General features: G+C 29.8%; 1 protein-coding gene across 1 annotated transcript in view; it reads right to left on the minus strand.

Annotated features, from left to right (window-relative positions):
- Positions 1 to 660: 660 nt before the first annotated feature.
- LOC131841756 (fasciclin-1) overlaps positions 661 to 16,482 on the minus strand; it is a 59,884-nt gene continuing 44,062 nt past the window's right edge. The window contains exons 2-13 of the mRNA XM_059190080.1: positions 11,986 to 12,124; positions 11,376 to 11,554; positions 10,042 to 10,181; positions 7,532 to 7,628; positions 7,281 to 7,458; positions 6,555 to 6,715; positions 4,937 to 5,094; positions 4,648 to 4,738; positions 3,800 to 4,020; positions 3,361 to 3,523; positions 2,542 to 2,689; positions 661 to 1,746 (exon numbers count right to left, since the gene is read on the minus strand). Of these exons, the coding sequence (XP_059046063.1) occupies positions 1,541 to 1,746; positions 2,542 to 2,689; positions 3,361 to 3,523; positions 3,800 to 4,020; positions 4,648 to 4,738; positions 4,937 to 5,094; positions 6,555 to 6,715; positions 7,281 to 7,458; positions 7,532 to 7,628; positions 10,042 to 10,181; positions 11,376 to 11,554; positions 11,986 to 12,124 (1,881 nt within the window). The 3' untranslated portion in view covers positions 661 to 1,540. The remainder of the gene's footprint in view (positions 1,747 to 2,541; positions 2,690 to 3,360; positions 3,524 to 3,799; positions 4,021 to 4,647; positions 4,739 to 4,936; positions 5,095 to 6,554; positions 6,716 to 7,280; positions 7,459 to 7,531; positions 7,629 to 10,041; positions 10,182 to 11,375; positions 11,555 to 11,985; positions 12,125 to 16,482) is intronic.

Raw genomic sequence — 16,482 nt, forward strand, 5'->3', positions numbered from 1 at the left:
CAATACATTCTTATTTATTATTCTTTCAAAAGCATAGTAAAGTTCATAAAGTAATAGAGGCGACTGTATCATCAAAAATATTTAAAGAGTCCCCGACGAATCAACGGAAGCGATAACTATCAGTTAACAGTTTATTTTTTAACAATACCATACACATTAAAAGAACTGAATTTCCTATCATGACGTCCCAGATTACTTATTTTATATTATACATCATCGCACACTGAAAATTGTCGAATGAAGAGTCCAAATAAAATCTGTTCTGTGACCTATTTATTCAGATATAGTTTTCTTAAACAGGAACAAAGTCTAACCTTTGTCGTTCTTTCCTTTAAGAAACCCTCCTAGATAAGAATCGTAAAAGTTTTTGTAAAATTATTTGGATATTTACACACGAGTTTAATTGTGTAGATTGTACCTAGTTATACTAAGAAAGAAAATCTTTTATTTTCTGAAGTGATTATATCATGAAAATTTAGAATTCTTTGATGTAAATATTAAATTTGTCAATTGATAATTTAAATAAAAATAAAAATATGTAAGACCAGCAAAATTAAATTTTAAGTTCTTTATTGATTTAAGCTCATAATAGATATGATGCTAATAAAAATGGAGATAGTTTCGTTAAAAAATGTTTATGAAAATGGGTTTGGTACTGGAAATGGTAGAAATATCTCGTTTTTCCAAATTGTCGCAATATAACCATTATGAATAATAAAATCTTCATTTATATGTTGTAATGCAAATAAAATTAGCAAGGAGGGCTCCTTAATATAATAGTATAATTTGTATGTACCTATTTCATAATTGGCAGTGTATATGTTATTATTTACCTAATTGATTATGTTACCATATTATTATTACATAATATAATTTATAAATTTATATATTATACAATAATAAGGTAATTGTTTATTTCAGTCAATAAGATCAAATCCATCGACAAAATGCTTATAAATAAATGTATAAATATCTATTCTATTTAACAACTAAAAACCACCATTTATTGGAATATTAAAAAAATCTGCTTTATTTTTGAGTTGATGGCGATTATTTCGTTATTCTACATTATTATCAATACATACAAATCGAATACTAAGGGCGTCGAAAGACGGATTATAAACATAGCTACCTATACCGTCGATAATAATGGTAACTATTAAAATCGTATTGCCATCTTTATTACTTACAAAATAACTAACAAGTCCTATAACTCCGAAGTGATTAATATTGCAAAAATACATTTACAAAAAATAATAAAAACACAAGTTGATATTTAGATACGGGTAGTTATTAATTTCGTATTAACTGTAAATATTACAGCTCAATAATTTTGCTAAATTGAATATTTTAACATGAACATGGGCGCCAGCAAGAATGTATGTATAGGTGTTGTACTTCCATTTATTAGTAATTCCAGTATCAACGCATGCTGAATAAGTATAAGCTAGACATAAGTCAAAGTTGTTTAATGTAGGGCCTATTCTAGACAAATTTATTTTTTTCTGTTGGCGCCCATGTGCAAAATTAAGAGGTTCAATTAGTCCTGTATAATTCTTGCAAAACCAAAAGTCAGAAGTAATAAAAAGACGGAGTAAGCTAAACGAAGAGAGTCTGCGGCGCCTGTCGCGCGGACGTCGCTCTCAAGCACGAAGGGCTCGTCGATGACGTGAATGATACCGTTTGTACACTCCACGTCGGGGCGGAATACATGTATCCAGTGGCCATTCCATTCTACGTAATAGTCTGTATAGTAATAATATAAAAAAAGATTAATAAAAAAAAGTAATAATTTTATCCAAAAACAGTAATAATTATTTTCCAAAAAACAGCAATATTTATAATATTAATACTAGATTTAAGACAAACTTGCTGTTCCCAAGTATCGTTTAGAAAAAGTCAATAGGTCTTTTATGGGAATAGGTATAAAAATTTATAATAAGATACCTAAGGATATATTGGAATTACCCTTCAATAAATTCAAAACATCTGTTCAATCATATTTACTGAGCAAAGCCTATTACTCACTAAACGATTACTTGAATGACGAGCGTGCATGGCAATAGTTTTCATGTTCGGATTTCATTTAATGTTAGACATAGACACCTATATAAATACCTATGCATTGTAAATAAAACTGGCTTTTAAAAAAAAGTAATTCAATTGAGTTTCTTGCCAGTTCTTCTCAATTGGATCTATATACCGAACTGGACGGTAGGGAAAAAAAATTATAATGTAAAATCTTGACGTTCATAAGCGGCTAAAATGTCCTACATGAATAAATGATTTTTGAATTTGAATTCGAATATCAGTCCTAGTAAATGCAGTAATTGTCGTCTAAAGCCTTTATTTATAACTACAAATACGTATATAAAGAAAGATAAAAGTTGTCATGGATAATTACCTATTTGAATAAGTGTTCCTTTTTTAATTTTAGAAGTTACAAGTATATAAATTGCACTACTAATAAAATAATTGTTAATTCAATGTTAGTCTATACAAATTGGTGATAGTGAAGCAAATGGAGCGTTAAAAGCTTACTCTTATCAGATTCCTTGACACGCAGTCTGAGCGGATCGCGCGAAGTCGGCAAAACAAACGGATGTGTTTCATTTGCAAGCAGTTTCAAATCAGATACAGTGTATGCTCGCCCTGCACGTATAACGTGCCGTTCTAAGATTTGTTTCGTCTGAAAATAATTTGAAAGATCCGTTTTACTAACATCTTAATAGGTTCCTCGATCAATAGCATCATTCTATGAAGCAAAGTGAACTATCTAAATAAGTCAACATGAGAGCTCCATATTTCATATAACGATTTTATATCACGTTGACTTGAAATAAAATACCTAATACTAATAACTTATACTATTTATTTAAATACTTATTTAACAAAAGGTAGAGTATATTTTCCACCAGTCAAGGATAGGTTGTGCATAGATGCATTGTATAATAATATATTAGAATTCACTTAACATAAAATCGTCGTTATTTTATCATTTAAGTAATAATTTAGGATTAATAATGTTTTACAAGAATTTAATTCAGGCCACTTTAAAATTTTTTCAATGATATCCCTTACTTTTTTTAGAAATAAAAATAATGAATATCTTAACATGTAGATTTCAATTTGCATCTATTTTTCTAGTCTGTGTTGTAAATCCTAAATGAAGAAATCAAATGCGTATTTAACAACAAAAACTTACATTTATTATCGTATGAGTTTCTTTTTTAAACAATGGATGCAGTTCAGTTATGAAATATTTCTACTTTTAATAGTTTAACTCTTGAAATCTACATGTGATGACTGATTCGATTGCTAAACTTGCAAACGTAATAATAATAGGAAATAATAACTTACGAAATAACCAAAATCTTCCTTAAATAAGGCTTTAAATGCCGATGGATGTCGGATTTGAAATTTAAGCCAAGCGTGATCACGAGGAACAAAGTAAGTATAACGGTGCTCCATTTCGTTTAATTGGTGATTGAACATCTGCCGTTTGCCGAGATTGTACGTAACGCTACAAATATAATAAAACATATAAACATTAAAAAGAGAACAAAAGTAGCATATATATTATTTCTTATCTTGGGACAAGAATTTCATACAGTCTAGTTACAAAAATTGTCTAGGGCTGGTTTTCAAAGTGACAAAGTAACAGCTATTGTATACCTAATATTTCTCCGTTACTTCAATAACAAATTATTATATATTATGACCAGATTTCAATTTATTTACAGTTTCTTGTAATTTAGTTTTTTAATTTTATAAATATAACATTTTAATATATACTCACTTGAGCATTGGATCAGTCTTCAATTTCTCAAATACGGTCGTGTAGGGGACTCCCAACACTCTATCAATGATGTGAACAAATCCATTAGTAGCAGCGATATTTGGCTGTGTGACCGTAGCGTTGACTCCACCGCCTTCCACGGTCAATGTCTGGTTATGTCCACGAATCAATACATTGAAGTAAAGATATTTTCGAGGTGCTGCCGTTGGAGCTTGATAAATCTAAAAAATAATTCAAAAATGAAAATATGTTGTCAATACACTAAAATATCACAAACATGCTACCGCACGAAACATATAACGATATTCAGCTAAGGGCTTCGACCATGGATAAAAAACATATCCTAAATACCTACGTAACGTAAAATTAATAAAACAATGGACTATTTCGTGTCATGCAAATAATGACTTACATCTATAAGACATCAGCTATGGTATGATAAACATATTGAAAATAAATAAAAATCAGAAATTAAAACGATGGGATTGGTTTTGGTTTAAAATTCAATCAACGTACAGTTCCGGGGAGCTGATTCCATTACGCAGCGTTACCGAAGAATAAATTAAATAAGTACATGAAATTAATTTTAATTAAAAGTCGTACATTATTTGGTTAGTAGTTGCTGCAGCGTATATGACTGCCCAATGATTTAAATTGCAAAATCCGCAGCGCTTTGTAGCCATTGCGAAAATAAACAAAACGATAAAACCGACTGGATACTTACATACACCTCTATATTTTGTTTCAAGAAAAAGAATATGTATATTTTGTACAGTATTTAAGAAAAGTAGTTTGTTTGATTAATTAATTAAAAAAATACAATAAATTAGCAATTTATGATATATTACCTGATTCATGTTATTATGTATAATTGCATCCATTGGTAATCTTTCACGTACGAGATGTAAATTTAGGATTTCCATAAGTTTTTGATGATTTCTAAAAAAAAATGAAATTAAAAAAATTGTCCAGATTTTTAAATTTTAAAGGTTTAAGTTGTGTGTTGTTGAAAGTAAAAATCCAAATGGTAAATCTCTGATAGTATTTTAATATTGCATTAAAGGATAGCTAGCTTACAGATTTGAAATCTAACAAGATAAATAGGAATACTTTAGAAACACATCTCTTCATACTGACCTGATTATATTTTGGACACTATATTCATTCCAGGCTTCGTTAGAAGGCGCGAAAAGTGTAATATCTTTAGCCATAGTGAGCTCTTTGAAGAACTGGTTATTGGCACCTAAATCCATTATCACTTCATAAAACTTGCACAGCGGGCCATCTTCTTTTTCCTATGAAAATATATCAGTATCATATATTTATTAACGTATTAGTAAATTGAAATCTAATATTCTATATTTAATTAGTGGACTACAACTTATTATGAGTAAACAGCAAATGTAATAATATTATAATTGTAGTACCAAATGTATAAATTTAGCATACCACCTATAGTGCGACACTTCTTTCTTAGTTTTTGCTATTTTAGTTTCGCGTTAAGATAAAAAACTAAATTAAATTAGTCATTTTTATATTAAATTGTTAATATAATATTTACTATGAAGGTTTTGAAATTAATATAATTATAGTATCAAAATCAGAATATCGACAGTAGATACTTATTAGGAAACACTGTTATAAAATTATAAATACTTTACCTTTCATCAAAGTTTTGATATAAACATAAATATAATTAAGAGAATCAGTTGCTACTAAATAAAGGGGAATGCAATAAAGATAGTTAAAATAGTGACGAAGGCAAGAAAATTATTAATGGATACATGCAAAACGAGTGAATACTTACAATCCCCTAAAGTTGTCAATTTCATGCAGGATCCGTCAGGGGAACAGCACAAACATATGAAAAGTGGAACAAATATATCATAATATGGATATCATATAATATGTAAAACTAAAAATTGTTAGTACCTACGAATATTACTTGATTACTTATTTAGCTAAAGTTTTTGGGATATACATAAATATTTAAGGCATTCATAACATTATCGAACTACAATAAAACATATTTTATACTGCCATTAAACGCATAATATATTGCATTATTCATAACACTATTACTTTTAATTGGAAATTTCATTGTGGTAACTATCGCAAAACTAATAATCAACTGTAATTAATTAATCTTAGCATAAAACATGGCACGAACATATCTATCTCAAATATATAAGGTTTTATATATAATACATAATACAAATATATATTGATATAGTAATATTTGCACAACAGATAAAAGTTAAAACGTGCTTTCATTATTCATAAAACATTTTTAGAAACGAAATAATACTTCTATGAAATAAGAAGACACTTAAAAAGATGGATAGTAAAATGGAAATAAAGTCACTTTATTTTACCTTCATTGCCTGGTTTCCACATAAATGGAGCGAAAAGTCAATGGTGGTATTCAGAAGTTCATCATTCATCGGATCATAACGATTGTGAAGTTAATATTATCGTTCGTGAATAAATTATTTGAAGTCAAACAATGAGTAAGAGCAAAATAATGAAGGGGTTGGTAACAAAAGTAAGATTTAAATGTAATACCTTGAGGTCATTATTATTTTGATATTTGAGAAGACTTGATAAGTTTTTAATGACTAAGATTGTAGGAGTCATATAAAATATTATAGTATAATATATAATCTGAATATTAATTTAAAATTTGTGATTCAGTTTATTATTAGTATTAAAATATTTTAAATTACTTAAAAGATAGTAGAGGTACTAAACTCACCTTAAGAAAATCGACAACTGTAGTATCCACTACCATTAATGGTCTTTGGATTAGATGGACCACACCGTTTTTAACTGGAATGTTAGCCTTTACGATATCAGCCAGTACTACTCCTCGGCTGTGTTTTGCGTCGCCGGCTACCGTGTTTGATTTCACGTAAGCTGTTATAAAAATAATCTATTATTATTTACTTAATTTAATATATCTACATATTCTTAGGATTTAATAGTCAATTATTGAGAAGACTTACTGATAATGTACATATATTTTTTTATTGCATCATGTACACAAGTATATAACACATACATAACAATATTGTTAGCAGTTTACCATTACCCAAAATATTAAAAAAAAATGCGATTTACTTAATAGGAAATACTATGTATATTTACTTTATTTTACTCTGTATTTCCTACGTTATTAAGGCGAGAGGCGTTATTTATTTCATCACGTTTATCCATAAATCACAACGTATTTGTTCGAATTTTAATTTTTCTTTCATAAAATTACTGCTGGCAGTTTCCCGTTATAATGTTTGGATAAAAAATGGATCTATTTAAATGAGTATACACGATAGAAAAGATACAATCTTAAAATTAAGTATTTTCTCACACTATTAAGTAATATGCAAATACAAATACAAAATAGTAATTGTTGGTTTACACGATAAGCTTTATAATATTTTACAGATATCAGACATTTAGTTAGAATGTTTAAGATACGTACTGATCTCTTCTTTTCCATTCATAGCTGTACTGAATGATATGATAACTTTAACGTTATCACTAAAAGCTAACGTTTCATACTCGAGTGTGTCGCGCGTTGCTTGTGTAAAAAGTACGTGGTGCGGAATTACATGGCCATCTACAACTTTCCCGTCTATTAGATCCGATCTTGTTGTAGGCTGAAAGAAAAAAACCAATCCAGTATTTTCTATCACAAGTATTTTCATTACATTCACAAAAAAAGTGTTTTACCTTGAAACCTTCGTCAACGGGAATAAAGAAAGTATTTCTGCCGTCAGCATTGAACACTTCTTTCTTTTGTAGTTGGTTCACTTTTTGCCGGAAGGACCTGCGAAATGAAATATGTAGGTACTACCGCAAATTTAACTGGGATGGATATAAATTTAAAATATCTCACTGATTTATTGTTGTCGGAGTTTCGGTGGTTTGTCATATGTACATATAAGCAGCTATGGATCCGTCGTTTTAGTGGGCATACCCACTAAAACGACGGATCCATTTCATAACAATACTATTTCTGCATAATATATTTTACGTATTTTAACTGCATAATCCCACCTATAAACATCACTGCCGGATTTAACCGCTTATGTCTGACTGAGTAATAATAAGTTCAACTTTAATAGGATCTAGAAAATTGCAAAAGAAGAAGAGGGAATATGATATGTTTTTGATCGTGTAAATCGTATAATTTATGGAATGATTATCTCTCTACGTTAGTAATATGATACTAGATAAATGAGCATATCATTATTTATCTTTAATAATAATACACAGGCAAAATTGCACCCTGTAATGTTATAGATATGATGAGTTGGAAATAAGACGCTGGTTAGGTAATTATCTTAAGGTTGTTACTGTATCAGCTCAAACTACCAAATATCGATTACAGAATTGGCCTTCTGGACTAGCGAAGGTAATTTTTATTCTGGCATTAAGTTAATTATTATGCGAGAATTTGCAATTAAAGTTAAACTGAGGTCACAGAAAATATAAAAAACTGCTAAATGATAGATCACATAGTTTAGCAGTTTTTTTATATTAAATAAGTTATTATTCAATCTATCATCACAGTTATATTGAATAATAATTTATTTTTATTAATGAGGTCATTTTCATAAATAATACCAATTGTCTATTATAGTTTACAAATTACACCCAAAAACTTCATGCATTATATATATTACACATAATTTATATTTTATCTAAATAATGCAGTCTATGGTGTCAAATTTGTATATTTAATAAATGTTTTAACAAGGCTACAAACCTATTTATAAAACCTAATAATATAATATAAAGGTACTTGTTCTGGTTGACTGATCTATAAACAAACAATTGGAGTTTGAAACAAAGAACATTTTAAAAATATTTCGCTTTTATTATTAGAATATTTATGAAATAAAAAGATATACAGATAAAGATAATAGGATTTACTATAATTTACATAAAAAACAGGAGATTAGGGATCCTCTTTATTTTCACAGTAAACAACTTTGATAAAACGTATCTCAGAATCTTATTCTTAAAAATCAGTTTCAATCGAATTTAATGAGTGAGTACAATCAATACTTCTATATATACTAAAATTCGAAAGTGTGTCTGTCTGACTGTCTTTTTGTTACGTTTTCACGTCCAATGGCTGATAGCATTGCTAATCGCTAATCGCAAATTTAAAGAAAACGTAACGTGAAAATATATTTATCACGAGGGTGGACTTAATCTGAAAGAAGCCGCAGTGGCAAGTGACAGCTAGCACTGAATAGTTTTCTAAAGTAAGTCGTCTTCCAATTGTCTCCAGTAGATACATAAATATAATAAATGATAACTTTCAACGTACAAAACATCAAATATAATTGGCTACAACAGTAGCAACAACATGAAAACCGTATCATTGTTTCGCAGTTTTAACGGCCATTATTCAGTTAAGTGCAAAAAGTTCGACGGAAGGGTAACTTAGTTCACCACAATATACCGTTTTAATTGAAACACGCGAGCAAGTAATTAATGCAAGCATTGTTGCATAATTTTCTTGCTTTGCTTGCTTTACTCTCTATTAAGTATTTGGTTTGAAGTTTTTAAGGTTTTCTTTGAAACTGTTATAGAAATATACTAAATAAACCAGTTACTTCTCTCGCGTGACCAAGAATATTAATCGCAACCTTCTTCGCAACGAGCCTCAGACACTTAGTATACTTTTTTCGATAGAATTAGTAAACTACTAATTCTATCCTCGTAGTATAATCTATCTTCATGTTAAATTTCATTCAGATGCGTTCAGCTGTTTTGTCATGGAGAGGTAATATATGAATATATAAATACACTTTTTCATAATATGAATATAGATGTTTGTTCTTCATTACTACTTATTTTACCTTCCTAATACTAAGTGAACGTCAAATTTCACGACGATTAGTTAAGCTATTATGGCAAGGAGAAAAACAATTTCACTTTCACGTTTCTACCATTATTCTCTCAACTCGAAACCCTATGAATGAGAATAATCTCAGGTAATTTAAAGCAATTAGAGCAATTCTTGTAAACGAAATAGGATGTATATCGGCGAAAACTCAATTTATATGTGCCTGTTCAGTGTTACATTTCAATAGTGATTTAATTGGTATATTATCAATAATCTCTAATAGAGAAAAAATAGTTAAAAACGAATTAATAAATAATTTAAATTACGTTGGCTAGAATGTACGAAATGCAAAACAAACGATATTTATAAATATTCTTACCTTAACCTATGTTGTCCTATATTAAACTCATCCGAGTGTTGCAAAAACTGATATGCATTAGGATTATACACTGAACTGCTGCTGGAGCCAGGACCATGAGGTTGTAGCGGTTGTAGAACTTGATCTATCACGTGAAGAACCTAAAAATATATATGAATACGATAATGACATCCTTAATTTCTCGAAAAATCATAAATTGTTATTTGTCTAACATTTGCTAAGAGATATTACCGGGAATTACAAACAAAACAGTAAAAGTGTTTTGTAGTAAGAGAATTTCGATATGAAGCATATAGAACATTTTACTCAAAAGAACTGCCTACATTTCGGCTAGTACATTAGATATTCTTTTCTATTTGTGAATTAATAAAGTATGCCCTCTTTTCCATAATTACAAATCCGATTATTCGAAGACTGAATTAATTTTCTGCCTAGTTTTATAGAATCGAGTTCTGGAGTGAGAGAGTCTATAAAATGCTTCGAGGAAACGCTCGCCAACTTTAATAAGCAGATGCTATCTTAGACAATGATGGTTGCAACATAGTCTGATATAATATGAGTGCAGGTGGCGGGAATGTCAAGTTAGAGGACAAAGTAGACCCCATTAAAAATTTTTGCTCCCTCGACTGTCGTCCGCCTTAATAAATGTGCGGGGTTGTACGCCCCGACAAATAAAACCAGATTAAATTCGTAATGACTGTGTCTGACGCATTTGCGGCTACTGTGTGGTCACTGGTAATTTTGAGTCGTAATAATAACATTATCAACACATTTAATTTAGTTATAAAGTCACGAATATACAACGAATCAGTTTTAATTTATTTAATGTAACATGATATAATATTTTCACAGACAATGTTATCAAAATGGCTATCCCATTTGGTAGCTATCAATCATCGAAATTAATAATCATCTGATAGAAAATTATTACCATCGCTTACGATTTACTTCGCTCGTGGATTTTCAACAAGCTTAAAATGGAGAGAGTTGAGATATTTAATTCGGCTATATATATCTGCTACATATTTCTGTGTCCGTACATAACATACATATGTATATGTATAGGGATATGTAATTGAGTAGTAATAAACATCACCGTTTGTCGATGATGATGACACACATCAGTAAAATGTAGTGAATTATACAGTATATATTTCATACATAGTGTAACTAATCTAAAAGAAAGATCAAATCAAATCAAATCAAGAAATCCCAGAGAAAATCAAATAATGGCACACCCTATCATCAGACCATTATTTTGAATGGCGGTTTAATAAACTTACTGATTAATATCACTAAATTGTACCCTTTTATTTTTTTGCTGTAATAATTACCTGTCGTTTGCCATTTCTATTCACACTCTGAAAGGACCTGGATACGTAAACTTTAGCATTGTTTATGTAGATATCATCATGCATGTGATCCTTTCTTCTCGTTACCCAGAGTGGAGGGTTTCCATCGAACTCTGATGATAAAGCGTAATCCAAATTCGTAAGGGTAGTAGCTAAGTTTGCTGCAACAAGTTACAGTAATTAAATAGTGATAAACAATTATAAAGTATATAAGTGGGCGAAACTATCTGTATGATTAAATCATTTTGACTTCAAGTCGCTGGTTAAGTGTAACTGAAGAAAAAAAAATCTTTATTTGAATAAACTTAATTTAATTTTTTTTATTCTACTATTACTCTTTCAGATTCGAATTCAAAACTCACTCTTACCTCAAATCCAAAAAGAATAGGTAAAGAGCACCTCTGTATATTTGCAGAAACATAAGTCAGTTTCCTTTGTCATTATAACGTAACGATTTTTTAACACAAATCAGCAGATTTCTTTTATAGAACGAGAAATTCTTCCGGAAGCTCGATTTGTAAGTACGAATACCGCCACATACACATACATACATTATGGAATCATGGTATGTCAGTAATATAAGTATACTTACAAATATGATAAAGTACTAGAGAATCGTCCATTTCTCCATTGTACCTCTGAAAGGCTTCGTTTGTAGGCGCAAACATAGTGAGCTGCCGGTATTGCAAACTCGTATTTGCAACTGCATTGCGCTCCACCAATGAAAAGAACTGTCGACAATTAAAAGTCAAAATTAAAAAAATAACACTTAACCAGGATAATGGATATTTTCTCTGTAAATAATGAAAATAATAGTAACATGAATATTAATGTATACTAATCATATTGGAAACATTCTCTAGTCTAAAATTAATTACAGGAGCACTTTTCTAATTTCATCCGATCAAGTATGAAAAGACTTATCAGAAATATCCATTATGCCAATATTATAAAAGTGTGTTCATTTTATAGATTTAAAATAAACAATTCATGGTGGGACTTTTAGTCATGATTTTCAGTATTTCTAAGTAATCGTAGATATATTGGCAAAATATACTGGTTTAATACATAAATTGCTATATAATCATATGAAAAGTTACTATTTTGGATCATACTTTATGTTCTGGTTTATAGTAATCATATTAATACACATAATAATAAATAGTCAAGAAATAAGTGATAAAAGTAGGTTGTTTTTGAAGAAGCGTTGGATGGGATGAAAACATTATGTTTAATCAAAGATACTCTTAAGTTCAAAGTGAAAAAAAATATTTCAAAAATTATTAATAATATTATTCCATACATTTGTGAGTTACAAAAATAGTAGCAAGATTATTGAATATTGAATTATGTCCTGATGAAATACTAAAACTGATTACTACTGAAAATTTTGTTTGAGAAACGGTCAGTAAACCTTTATGTATCTATATATTTATGAAACTAAATTTAACTGAATATGATCTCAATACCGACAATTATTGCAGCGTTTATTTCGAAGTTACTTTCTGAGGCAGGTAGAAAGTGCAATGAAATATATATTATACATAATTGTATATAATTAAAATAAAGGTAGTCTTCTGCCGAGTGGCAAGCACGAGTCAAACTCCACTCTTAATCTTTAAAGATTTCAACATAATTGTAAGTATTTACTTAAGAAAATATTCCTTTCGCTTGACTTGAATCATGCACCGTAAGTGAAAAGCGAACAATACGAGTACCTAGTATTATGAATACTAGAGGATGCTATTTACATACAAGGTACTCTAATAGTGCAATTACTAGTTTCTGTTATTGTTCACTAACACAAATTACCACATACAAGGCTTGCTTTTGCTTTTATTCTAGTCACAATATTGATAAGAGAATGTCGGCGTTAAACATACAGTGCTCACTCAGTATTAAGTTTTATAGGCTTGATCATAAATAATGAATATAAGTACAATGGAAACTAGGAAATGTTAATAGAAATCACGTTTCATTGCGTGGTGGTGGTATAACAATGGGTTCCCTCGAGACCCGACTGTTTATAAGTACGGACTAAGTACCTACTGGCCTTTACGCTGTTACTATAAGAGTGAAATCAGAAAGCCCTTGTTAGAATTTATAATGTCATAATTGCATATACTAAAATATGCATATGAATAACACTAGAGGTAAACTTGTTGCAAACATAATAACACGAATTTGAGTAAAATTGGCGGCATTAAAGTATATAACTTATAAGTACAGAGGAATATAGAACGTCTTCCTATTTTCAGTCATTTCAAAACTGTCGTTTCAGTATTATTAAGATATAATAGAGTTTCTGCCGAACTTAATTGCTATCGCTTTATCAAAGTTCATGTTAAGTCTCAGTTGCAATTATTATAAATGAAGAACGAACACTAACAATTTCTTAAAGTCGTAGCCAATTTATGTCATTTTTATACACTATACGTATATATAGAGTATATTACAGTAGTTCTCTATTATAGAACCATAAAGTACACGAATTTTAAATTATTTTATTAGAAAAAAAGAATATGGAACATTCTTAATCTGAATAACTAACAAAATGGTTCCTAATACTCAATGATAACGTGAATTTGGACTTTATAACATATTTTATTGAGATTTATCTTAATAAAGTAAATTCCAGTTTTATTAGTTTTTAAATATCCAATAACATGCGTAACTGCCCAAATTAAAAAAGGATAACGTTTTTATATTATATTAAAATGTAATAAGTACATGAAATTAGATAGATCAAAGCAGAAATGTAGCTAACAGAAAACAAATGTCGAAATTAATACACGTTTAATGTTAAATTTAAAGGTTGGAATTTTAAAAATAGCGTTTATGCATGGAATTTTCATTACCTTTTTGCTTTGTAAGAAGTTTCGTGATAAACATTGTGCACCTGAGGCTAATTTCATTATTTGCATTTATTTTAGACCAAGTTACGGTAAGATTGGTCAGTAAAAAAAATAATAATTTAAAATTTGTTTTTTATACTATCATCTAAGTTTGCCTTTATACTATGACAATAAAATGCATTTATGCCAGTAAATTCTGTGAAAGTTCACATGTAAATGAAACTTTTTGTGTGTAGATATTGAAATTACGTTGTTACACATATCTATTTAGAGACAGATATACTCGTATACAAAAAGCGAGGCCAACAGAACTATTTAACGAATCAGTGCAATTACTTATATTACGACTTTACGTCAACTATGCTAATATATCTCTGACCTATTATTTGTGTAATAGTACAAGTTTTTGGACATAGAGCATTTTATGGTTGAGCTAATCTTTATATACAAAATAGTATTGGGCAAATAACGGCAAGACTGTACCAATATCGGATAATTTAAATATTTAAAAAAAATTCTATTTTAAATTAAAAATGGTTATATACAAATAAACATAACAAAATCAAATTCAATGTTTTTCCATTAGAATTAAGTTACAATGAGCGTTGCATTGAAATTCAAAATATAATCTAATAGCTACAACATACACGATAGCAGGTGTTTGCGAGGTGGGCAGATGCCAATACTCGAAACATTGTACCGACCCTAGGGGCTAATCAAAAATTCATTCAGCGCCATAAGCATCCAGTTAAAATTTTCATTAATAATGACTTGAATACGTCAGTTTGTGCTGTTATTATGTAGTAACTACTTACAATTAATGGAACCTTTAATTAAATACACAAATTGGTTTATTTTTTCGAATCATTGTAGGCTACAGTATATGGAGGAGGACTTTAATTCAACTATATATTTATGTGTACTCAATACTGGCTTGAACGTATTACCACTGTTAATTCTGTTTATCAGTCTTACTAGCATGGACTTCTTTGAGTAAAGTTTCTTTGATGTTTTACGTAAGATAGGTAATAATTAAAATATGTATATAAAAAAAAAAAGAGTTATTTTTACATATACCAAGACTCTAGCCCTATTAGTTTACGTTGCATTTTAACAAAGCATTTTGTGTTGTTCAATTTCCTAAGTACGAATTGTAAAAGTATATATAAAATTGTTATATTAAAAAGCAGTTCCTTTAAATTCCCGGACGTGAATTTATGAATGTTTTGTACTGTGAAAAAGTCAGTTACATAAATCTGCAGCAGCATTGCTAGTCTCAGAGGAGACCGCAGACATGTAGTCAATATTTTAGGTTTGAGGTCAGGGGTCGAAAATTTGTAACAAAGGTTTCGTACAACCTTATTCTCGGAATTTTAAATTGAGAACACCCATGTTACACATCCCATAGTATAATATCTGTGTATAAACTTGAGTAAGAGTTATTTGGTACCTTAATCGGATTATTTTACACTCCCACGATTCGTTTTCTTATACTCAAGGAAAAAATACTGTATTAATAAACAAGATAAGTAGATTATGGAGGGATGAAATCTCTCGTTTTCACGAAATTGGTGAAATAACTCGTAACGTACCTATTTAGTGTATGAAAACATTCGTTGACATTTGGCAACGGTAAGTAGGCTACGATTAACTTGTCTGGCAAAATATAAGGGTAAGGTTCATATAACTTTTAGGTGGCGCCACCATGGCGCCGTTGACGTCGTAGTGGCGGCGCCGAGATTTGGCAACGTGTGGGGTGAACAACTGACCCATTTGTGGATTACTTTACTGATCCCGTAAACTAATTTTCAACAGCCTACAGACCAATTAGAAACTAGCTAATGTAGTTAACGTAACGGAATGTAGCTAACGGCAATAAATAAATTACCATCCCCTATGTAGTACACAGTATCACGGATGTCACAGAGTACACTGTAATACCACGAGTGTCAAAATATATTTTGTGACATCCCTAATGTGTTTGGTATGTATTAGTAAGTTATCTGTTATAAGTACCAGTAATATTCAGTTATAGCCGTCTTTGATTAATATGATTAGTCTGCACGCGGTAATGTAAGGTAATTCAGTAATTTAATTTCATAGTTAAAGATACGTGTGTAGACAGTATTATAGGCTTGGAGTTAGTATCCTGTACATATACATTAATCCTGCGAGCACTTGCTGACATTAAAGCCTTGAAGATTAAAAGATTTATTTATTAACCTCTTTATGGT

This window comes from Achroia grisella, unplaced genomic scaffold, assembly GCF_030625045.1.
Source record: "Achroia grisella isolate CSIRO2021 unplaced genomic scaffold, CSIRO_AGI_Agris_v1 utg1920, whole genome shotgun sequence".
NCBI lineage: Eukaryota > Metazoa > Arthropoda > Insecta > Lepidoptera > Pyralidae > Achroia > Achroia grisella.